Source organism: Alligator sinensis, unplaced genomic scaffold, assembly GCF_000455745.1.
Source record: "Alligator sinensis unplaced genomic scaffold, ASM45574v1 scaffold400_1, whole genome shotgun sequence".
NCBI classification, from domain to species: domain Eukaryota; kingdom Metazoa; phylum Chordata; order Crocodylia; family Alligatoridae; genus Alligator; species Alligator sinensis.
This window is the reverse complement of record NW_005841897.1, coordinates 1,653,058-1,662,412: the sequence shown is the minus strand read 5'-3', so window position 1 is coordinate 1,662,412 and position 9,355 is coordinate 1,653,058. Positions and strand designations below refer to the sequence as shown.

Sequence of the window (9,355 nt, the reverse complement as noted above, 5' to 3'; positions counted from 1 at the left end):
CAGCAGCCAGCAGGGAGTGGAGCGTAGCATTTGTTTGTGCCCGTTGCCAATTCCCCCCTTTCCCCCCTAATTCACCCGTCTCCCCCATCAGGATTCCAGCAGCTTGACGGGAGAAGTTCTTGGCAACTGTCAGAGGGCTAATAACATTGAGGGTCATTAAGCTTTAGCTGATGGCCTATTTTAAGGAGCACCTTTGTTCAAACCAGCCTTTCAAATCTGAACTCAGCAGGAGCAGAACATGCTGGGGGTGACGAACAGGGAGCCATCTGATAGGAGACTCAAGAGGCAGAGGAAGGTTTAGGCAGGAGAGGAGCAGAAATATGCATCCTGTTCAACTGTGACAGCAGCCGTGTCACAGGCGTGTGGAGGAGGGAGAGAGCCCCTTGCAAGAGACCTGGCTCCTGCTGTTTGCAGGTTGCAATAAAGACACCAGCAAATCCAGAGATCAGATCCCTCTGCCCATGCATGGGGGTGGGAAAATATCAGTTCTGTGTCTTAAAGAGCTGGCAATGGGATTATTTCAGGAATGCTTCTGAGTGTTTGAACACCCAACAACTTGCGATACAGCCAACGAAGATGTTCCCAGTTCTAATACTGGGCAACGTTTAACACTGCTACCAAGACTACCAAGAGTTGACTGTGTTGGGTCTGACCGGTGTGAGTTTGCTAAGTCTGGTCTCCTCTAGGGTTGTGGCCAGGGGTGGATCTGGGGTGGGGAGGGATGCAGTTGTACCCCGCTTTACTGTCTGCTCCACCCAAACTTTAAAACCAACTGTTTGGGAGGGGCAGCAGCATTTCTGTTTAGGCAACACTGAGGGAGTCGATTGATTTCATGGCTCATTCTCATCTCCCTGCTTCCTGCTAATCTCTCTTCACTCCACGGATGTTAATGACCCTCTCTCCTTTTTAATGGTCTTGACGTTCCACTATTCAAAGTATCTTTCTTCTGCAATGTTGCTGTCTGTTAGCCATTCCTGCTAGTGTCTCTCTTCTTTTTCAGAGCCCAGCAGATTCTTTTTAGCTCTAGCTAAAAACCTTAGCTGGGGTGTGCTAATATGGGGTGTACTAGTATGAACTCAGGAGTAGAAATGACTGGTAGTGAAGTATTGGAGTCAAAATACTGAAGAAGAATAGATTTTGTTTTATGAATCTGAATGAGACCTTCATATGACTATAACGACTACAGGACTAATGCCACAATATCTTTTGATTATTGTTTGCTTAGTTGTATTTTTTTTTTAAACGTAATATATTATATAGCAAATTAGTGCACTTTCCAATCATTATATTTTTTGGTTTTTGCTTTGATCTTAAACTGAATAATATAGTGCTAGCCCCCCTAGCATATTAGTAAAGCTTCTAGCTTCAATTTAACTGGAGAAAAATGTATTGTATTATACGTGATGATGTGCACCCTGCCCCTCCTTGTCAAACCTAGATCAACCCATGGCCGTGGCTGTCATGCTTATATAAGATTCCCCAGCTTCCTAATTTGTTTTCGAACTTTCCTGACAGTGTCTGACTGCAACCTGCTGTGACTGCCTGCTGTCAAACACCCCTACTTTCCAGGTGATCTGAGAGCATCTCTGTGGCCCTGTCTCTGTAATGGGAAATGGAGTAGAGGAAGCTATTGGAGATGGAACTGCTGAGTCTTACAATGCCTGCCCCGTGCCTTGCACCCACATACAGCCATGGCCTGGGTCAGTTAATGAGGATTGTTTTGCCACCCTTAGAATAAGCTGGCTAAGACTGGGTCTGGCTGAACCACTGCAGTCTACGACAGTCTTTGCTCATTGTGCCCCAGTTCAGCCAGTTTTCTGACTCCACCCACAGCTCACAGCCACACGCTTTGGAAACGATCCCATGACAGGATTGGTGTCCCAGAATGTACTGCTGTGATTATGGCTCCAAGGCATCCTATGCACATACGGTTCTGTCAGCATGACTTAAAACCATCAGTGTGAGACGCATTGTCTCCTGTCTCCCTGCAGTTAACCAAGCAGAGCAGTCAGCTGTGCGGCTGGTTCCTTGCTTAGTGAGAGACCATTCCCGCCGCGCTGCAGTGGGGAAGAGCACTTGGCCTTTGGCAAAGTGGGTACAAGGTCCAGTTGGGTCCCTATTAAAAGCAAAGTTGTTCCACTATAGATGATCCAGCTTGAGGCACATCCCCTTCTTTGTGTGGGCATAGACCCTAACAGAATGGTGTCCCATCCTCTACTGGTAGAGGTTTATACTGTAGTAATTCCTAGTCAGTAGAAGGCCTAACGCTATGTTACAAAAACACCATGGTTCTTGGCAGCCCCTGTCCAAACAGGCCTACAGCTGGGATAGAAGAACATCTTCCAGGAAAGGATTCTGAGGGCCTTTACCACAGTAATGTAGAAGGAAAGCTTGCTTGGTCTCCATTTTCAATATCCATGGTCCATCCTGCTACTCTCAGCCCTTCCTTTTTCATGAGGACCTGTTTTAGCCACAGCTTTACTGAGAACCCCAAGTCCCAATCAGATTTCACAGAGGAACTCTGCAATGACCATTAGATGGCCAAAGTCAAGGAAGACCAGCAAGGAAGACTGATGACCGTTTCTTCTCTGAATCTGTTAATGTAGGATGCTAGCCAGAGAGAAGAGGTATTTATCTAGCACCAGAAGCTAAGTAAGACTAGAGGGACCATACAGTGAGTGAATGTGGGTTTGTGACTAAAAGCTGAATAAGAGGAGAAGGGGTCTTGAGTTTTAGTCCTAGTTTTGGCACAAATTCAGTGTGGGGAAGATGTCCAGGGCTTAATTCTACCACCCCTTGTTCAGGATGAGCAGCATCAAATTTTTCAAGTAGTTTCCACTGATGGGTATTCACTGTGAACAATGGTGGAAAAATCAGGTTTTAAGGGACTAAATGACCCTAGTTCCTTTTCGGATTTACTTGGAAGATACAGGTGGTCAGATGGCAAAGAACTTTGCTGTTCAGCATGTGTGCTGCACTCAAGGTCTGGGAACCACTAGAGACCCATCCTTCCATGTGCTCCTAGTAGTACAAATCACCCAAGTGAAGTGGAGGAGGCATGTCTCCTTTTTCCCTCCTCTGGCCTGGCCCAGGAGAGCAGGGGAGCAAGCTGCACCATCCCAAGGCCTCAGCTGATGAAAGAATTGGGTTTTCCAATGCACAACAGTACTGCTTAACCTTCAGTTTTCCCAGCAGAGAATGGGGGTAAAAACGCAGACCTCCTGGGTTGTTGTCAGACAAAGTGCTTAGAGATCCTTGGTAGAGACAACAAAATATTATCCTGGAATGAGCAGGTTTTCTTTAATATCTTTGTTATGGTGAGGTCCAAACACCCCAATCTTCTAGCCCAGGAGTTCCCAAACTGTGATCCATGAATCACTGATAGTCCATACCACCACAGCTGGTAGCTGGTGGATCACACTGAGTATCTTTCCCCTTTTCATTGAGATTTTAATGACCAATAAGGGCTCGTGGTGATCTATGAGGCATATTGGGGCATGATACTGATCTGTTGGCCCGTACATTTTGGGAACCACTCTTTTAGCCTGTATTTGCTTTCTTGGCCTCTTCCCACATACACATTCAGTAGCTATTCACGCAGGATCTGAGGCCTCTATCAATACTGAGCATGGTGTCAGAATTCACAGAGGGCAGGGATGCAGTTTTGATTGCTGCATCAATATCTGGATTGTAACCACATGGCTGAAAGACGCTGACATGCCGCGTGTTGCCAGGTCCCCCTCCTTGCCGCTGCAAATAAATGCAGTATCCACCCACCGAACTCACAAAAGCCCTATGTTTGCTGTGCTGTTCCATCAGTGTCATGTTCTGGCAAATACTGCTTGATTGAGATGCTTGCATTTTTTTTTAATCCATGCCGAGATCAGCCGTGTGCTCTTTTTTTCTCCCTTCCTGTGCACTCTCTCTCTCAGATGCTTCCTGCTGCTGAAGTGAAAAGATGCTTTCAGGAATAGTCTCCTTTTCAATAGCCTTTCTTGAAAAGATTGATCAACCTCCAGTTTGCATCCAGTGGCAGAGAAAGCTGCAAAGGTGTTTTGGTCGCTGAGAGGTGGAGAAGCATAGACACGTATTAATGAGTTAAAGCCCAGTACTGCTTGTCAAAATGACAAGTGATTGATGGATTGATGGATTAGAGATGCTTGTATTCTGGAAGGGAAGCTGCTGTGTGTATATGCATATACCAGCGATTCTCAACCAGGGTGTCATGGCACCCTGAGGTGCCTTGAGATCCTTTGAGGGGTACCATGGGTTGCTACGCAAAGTTAGTACTGGTAGGTGTATGCACACGCTTTACAAGATGAGTCCAGAGATTTCAAATACAAATCCGTAGCGTTAAAAACATTTGGATCCTGTTGTGGTCTTTGAGTTCTTGGCAACAGAAGAATTGCTCTGTTGCTTTTCTGTAGTCAACAAATGCATGAAAACTAAGAGCTGGAATTTTCTGAGGGGGCCTCGGGCCTATTGAGGGGGACTCAAGTCTAGAAAGGTTGAGAACCACTGGCATATACAGCTGCCTGGCACCTTTCTGTGACTCATTTCCATCCTGTACATGCCCGTACAACTTCAGGTATTTCAGCTGTGACTTATTTATCCCTTCCTAGTTTTGCTCCTTAAATCTCTAGGGGCCTCATTCTCCCCTGGCTTGTTGTAAAGGACAGCACCTGTCCAATATGATGACAATACCTGGGGGGGAGCAGGGAGAGATGTAAAGCAAGGCTGCAAGGGAACCAGTTATATTTTGAAACCATCAATGTCTGCACAAAGTTCAGGTTGGGGAGATCAGGCCCCAAACACTCCTGAATCTCTCCCTTTAAGGGATTTTTTAGATTCCTTCAGTTTCCAAGTGACGTGGTCACTTCAGAACAGTCTTTTAATGTTTGTACAGCACCTCCACCCTGCATTGGGGCCTTTCAGTGCTACTGTAATGTAAATCATAATCAATTGAGACCTTCTGCCCTACTGTACAGAGCCCATCAAGGAGCAGAGAGTCTCCATGTCTCTCTGCAGTGCTGGTGTGTGCAGGGTCATTGACCCGTGCACCGTTGTCTCTCAATGAGAAATAGCTTTTTGTTCTCTCCCACACCGTTGACCACATCACCAGAATCAGCCACAACTACCCTCTGGCAAAAAGAATAGAAGAAACTAGGTGACGAAGCTGTTGAAGGGAGCCAGTGAGGCATTACCCCCAGTGAAGAGTTGCCATCGGGCTTCAGTTACAAATGGCATACCTGGTGGAGCCTGAACAGACAGAGTGGGTCTCAGAAGATGCAACTTTCTCATGAAATCATGGGGCCTCTATGCAGCCGACCAATGTGTTTGTCAGGAGAAAGAAACCACGGATCATCTCTGGAGATGCCCTGTAGCACTACAGTGCACTCCACAAGATCTGACAGCACCAACACCAGAAGCAGTGGCCTATGCAGACTATTGGGAACAGAACATATAGAAACGTTGGATTGGAGACTCAATGAACAAGACCGCAGTGCTCAGATATGGGCTGCAATACCAAGAACAATTTTCACTGGCCCCTCTGCTCTGATGGGTGAGGCCCTGGCCCCAGCAATGGCAAAATGTCCATTGACTTCAGCAAGACCAAATTTCTCTCCCGAGTAAACCAAGGCTGCTGCTCATCCCCTTTATAACTTCCTTATGCGAGTGCCCGTGTCTCAGGAAACGCTTTGTAAGCAGATTAAACCCCTGCACCCACCTAAGCTATGTCATTAGCTGCTTTAACAGGAGCCATATTTAAACATTGCCTTAAACATGGCTGTGGGACCCGTGCTAGGATCATGATCCTTCTGTTCAGCTTACAGTACTTTGAAGACACCGACTTCAGTTTCTCGACACTCCTGTGAGTTCAGGTCACCGCCAATCCTATATTTAGGGGATACCTGTTCCCTGATGACTCAGTGAGCCTTATGCAAAGTAGGGTTTGGAAGTAGATGACCTGATGAGCAAGAGCTCATTCTCAAGCAATGGTGCAAAGGATCCAAGGCTGAGATGCTAACGTAGGATTTTGTAGTGTGCATAAAGATAGTGACTAATCCAGGGGCGGGCAAAATGCGGCCCGCGGACCAGATGCAGCCCACAAGGCCATTCTATCCAGCCCACGGGGCCCCTAAAAAATTTAGAAAGTTAATATTTATCTGCCCCTGGCTGCCTGTCATGCAGCCCTTGATGGCTTGCAAAAACTCAGTAAGCAGCCCTCCGCCCAAAATAATTGCCCGCCCCTGGACTAATGGCTTCTTCAGAAGAAACTTGGTCCCGTACGTATTTTTTTTTTCCTACTTCTCTCCTCTCTTCCTGACAAGAAAGATTGCTGGAGGACCCTTCCATCTCCATCTTTTTCCACCCACTCTTAAAACGAGGCACGGAGGCTATTGCCTATGCAAGTGAGCTTGGGACAGAGAGAGGAGCAACAGCACCCAGACCTCATGCTTCCTTTTCCTTATGCTAAAGCTACAGAAAGGAACCAGAGTTACTGTAGATGAAGTTAGGCAAGACTCTGGATTTCTGATGAGTGGGAAACTTGTTTTGAAATTTAGTTCATTTGGACACTGTCAGGACAATCAATTCTAGTCATTAGTTCCTGGGGCTCACAAGGGGTGGGTTTTGGCGCATTACTGCTATGCCAGCTGCTCTGGGGCTGCCACCCCCAATGCTGCTGGAGCTGGGCTGAATTTCACAGCTCAGGAGGAGTCGAGCAACACTGAGAGCCAGCTGCTCTGAGAGTCTGGAAACCTTGAGGGTCACCAGCCCAGAGACTGTTCACATGCAGGGACTGTCCCAGAAGCCCATGTTGACTTCCTGCCCTTTGGGCAGGGGGCTGGACTCGATGATCTTCCGAGGTCCCTTCTAGTCCTAATGTCTATGAAATCTATGAAAGCCTTCTCAGGACTTCCTGGCTCTTTTGTTGCTAAATCCAGGACTCCAAGTACTTTCTGGCTTCCAGCTGCAATGGGGTTTCTTTCATAGAAGAGCTGTTGTGGATCCATCATCCGTGGAAGCCCGGGCTCCCAGCCCCTAGGCAGGACATATGATGGGGCTGCCCTGGTGCCCTGGACACCTTCATGCCCCACAGCCTGGTAGGAAACAAGGCAGGTTTCCATCAGACTCTGCCTGTGACTTGCCTAGAGGTCAACATGCACAACTCATTTCCATGAGACATCTGCAAACGAGCAGTTTCCACCCAAACTGTTTCCCTAGCACATTTTAGAGCCATTCTCATAGCTGTATAACTGGGGAGCTGCTTTTCCTTTCATATGTCAGATGGCTGGTGCTATTCATGGGCAGGGAAGCTAATTAGAGGCTTCAAACACATATTTTTGGCTAACTGCACTGGACTTTCTGGAACTCATCTTTTAGGCATTTTTAGCTCTGGACAAGGCAGTTCCTCTCCCTCCACCCGAGAGAAATTAGTCTGACTGCAGCCACGTCTGACTGCCGGAGGGTGAGTGCAAGTGTGTAGAAACATTCTTCCGAAGGCAGGGCGGGGATTCCCGCTCTCCCTCGGGGCTCTACTCTTTCCACTAACTGGTTTTTCAAGTCATTTTTAATATAAGCCTCCATCTCTGCTTTTGATCACCTGTAGCGTGGGGAGGAGCCACCCAGAAACTGCTCCTTAATACACAGCAGATCTGCCTAGCCCGCGTCCTGTCATTCCATCTCGACCGACAGGAGCAGAGCGGCAAACACCCTGAACGGCTTTCTGGACACCAAGAGGAGCTAGAAGCCTGCCGAGATGTTCAAGGCAGCAGGCAAAGTCTCCCCCAGTAAAGGCTCTCCGATCAAGCCAACCAAGTAAGTGCAACTCCGCAGGTGAATCTGGGGTTGGATCACTTAGAGGAGACTGAGGGAAAGGGTCTTCTCTGGCTACAGGGGGATGTGCAGAATAGAGCTACAGAGGGAAGGTGTTTCTGTTGAGTCCTTTGGAAGCAGTTCCACAGAGAATTGGGAATGGGCTGGGGGTTGAACTCCCCTCCAGGGGCAGTTGGGGTCATATACAGCGGCTAGCTTGTAAGGCACTAGGGACAAACAAGGTATTTCATTGATGTGCAAAGTGGAACGGACAGTCCAGAAATGAGTTCAGAAAGAAGGGTGTGATACCAGAGGCACTGTCTGGCTCTGGCTGGTTCAGAAAACGTTCTTGGATCGTGGAAGCAACAATAAATGAAAGTTTTTCTGGGCTGTTGGTTGGAGAATACCCTTAATGTAGCAGATTCAGGGGCCCAGGACTGTACTTCTAAATAGGTGAATGGCAATGGGGTGATTCTGTCTTGTGAGATGAGAGACCTGGAGGGAAATGTTCAAGCCTTCAAGAAGGGAAACAAAGCCCAGGGCCTGGTTGGCACTAAGCTCAGAGATCCCCTGCTCTCGGGTGAACAAAACAGGAGATGGATGGAGCTCTGGAGGGTACAATTGTTGGTATCATTCATCCTGGCTGCAGGCTGGTCCTTGCTTCCTTTCTCTTATGAATCTATACATTGGGACTGCAAAGGTTGCCCCTCTTAGGGCTGTATGTGGCTTAGGTCCCAGAGGGTTTGCAGCAATGCTAAGTCTCACTCTGTGGAGAGGTTTCACCAAATTCTCCTTTGAGGGTGATGCGAGTCTGGGGGAAGAGACACTTTACATTGCTTTTAGCTGGAGGGCTCCTGACAGAGAGAACTTCTCTGTGCACCTGTGAGAGGAAAAGCCTCTAAAGATGACATTTTCCCTGCAGCACACTGCTCAAGGTTATTTTCTATCTTCCTTCAGCTCTGTCATGTTTGCTCGGTATCCCAGCAGTTGAGCCTGGTTACAAACATTGCTCCTGGCCTGGTTGTAGGGGAGAAAATCCCCAAAAGAGGTCATTTGAAGAGAGCTATAAATATAGAAATAGTTCAGGGATGCACAGGTTATAACGTATATAGTTACTGCTACAGTTTGCATCCGCCTGCGAAGGTGCCCACTCGGGAAACCTGCCCTGCAGTGGTACAGCTGGTCTCAGGTCCTGCCATCTACACACTTGCAGCCTTTAGACTTGGTTGTATCCAGATTGGCTGGTCAGTGAAGATGAACCCCAAACCTCCTGTAACCAAATTAAGTGACCATCTCTTGCTTAAAGCCAAACTTGCATGTCCCTTGTGGGCACTTGACTCTGTGGTCAGGCACCTGGATCAATGGCCTGATTCCCTGAGGCGCTTCACAATGAAGCCAGTGGAGACAGCAAAGCCTCAGTCTTTCTGAAGCTTGGCCTGCTTTCACTTGAGTAGAAATCTACCCAGAGGCACCCATGCTTGAAAATTTCTGCCTACACTTCTACAGTCTCTTTCACATGCACATTAAGCTATTTGGC

General features: G+C 47.6%; 1 protein-coding gene across 2 annotated transcripts in view; it reads left to right on the top strand.

Annotated features, from left to right (window-relative positions):
- The first annotated feature begins 1,525 nt into the window (after positions 1 to 1,525).
- The window catches only part of EVPL (envoplakin), a 36,540-nt gene continuing 28,710 nt past the window's right edge, over positions 1,526 to 9,355 (top strand). For both annotated transcript variants that reach the window (XM_006018290.3, XM_014517251.2), the window contains exons 1-3: positions 1,526 to 1,700; positions 7,387 to 7,471; positions 7,613 to 7,821. In XM_006018290.3, the coding sequence (XP_006018352.1) occupies positions 7,763 to 7,821 (59 nt within the window). In that variant the 5' untranslated portion in view covers positions 1,526 to 1,700; positions 7,387 to 7,471; positions 7,613 to 7,762. The remainder of the gene's footprint in view (positions 1,701 to 7,386; positions 7,472 to 7,612; positions 7,822 to 9,355) is intronic.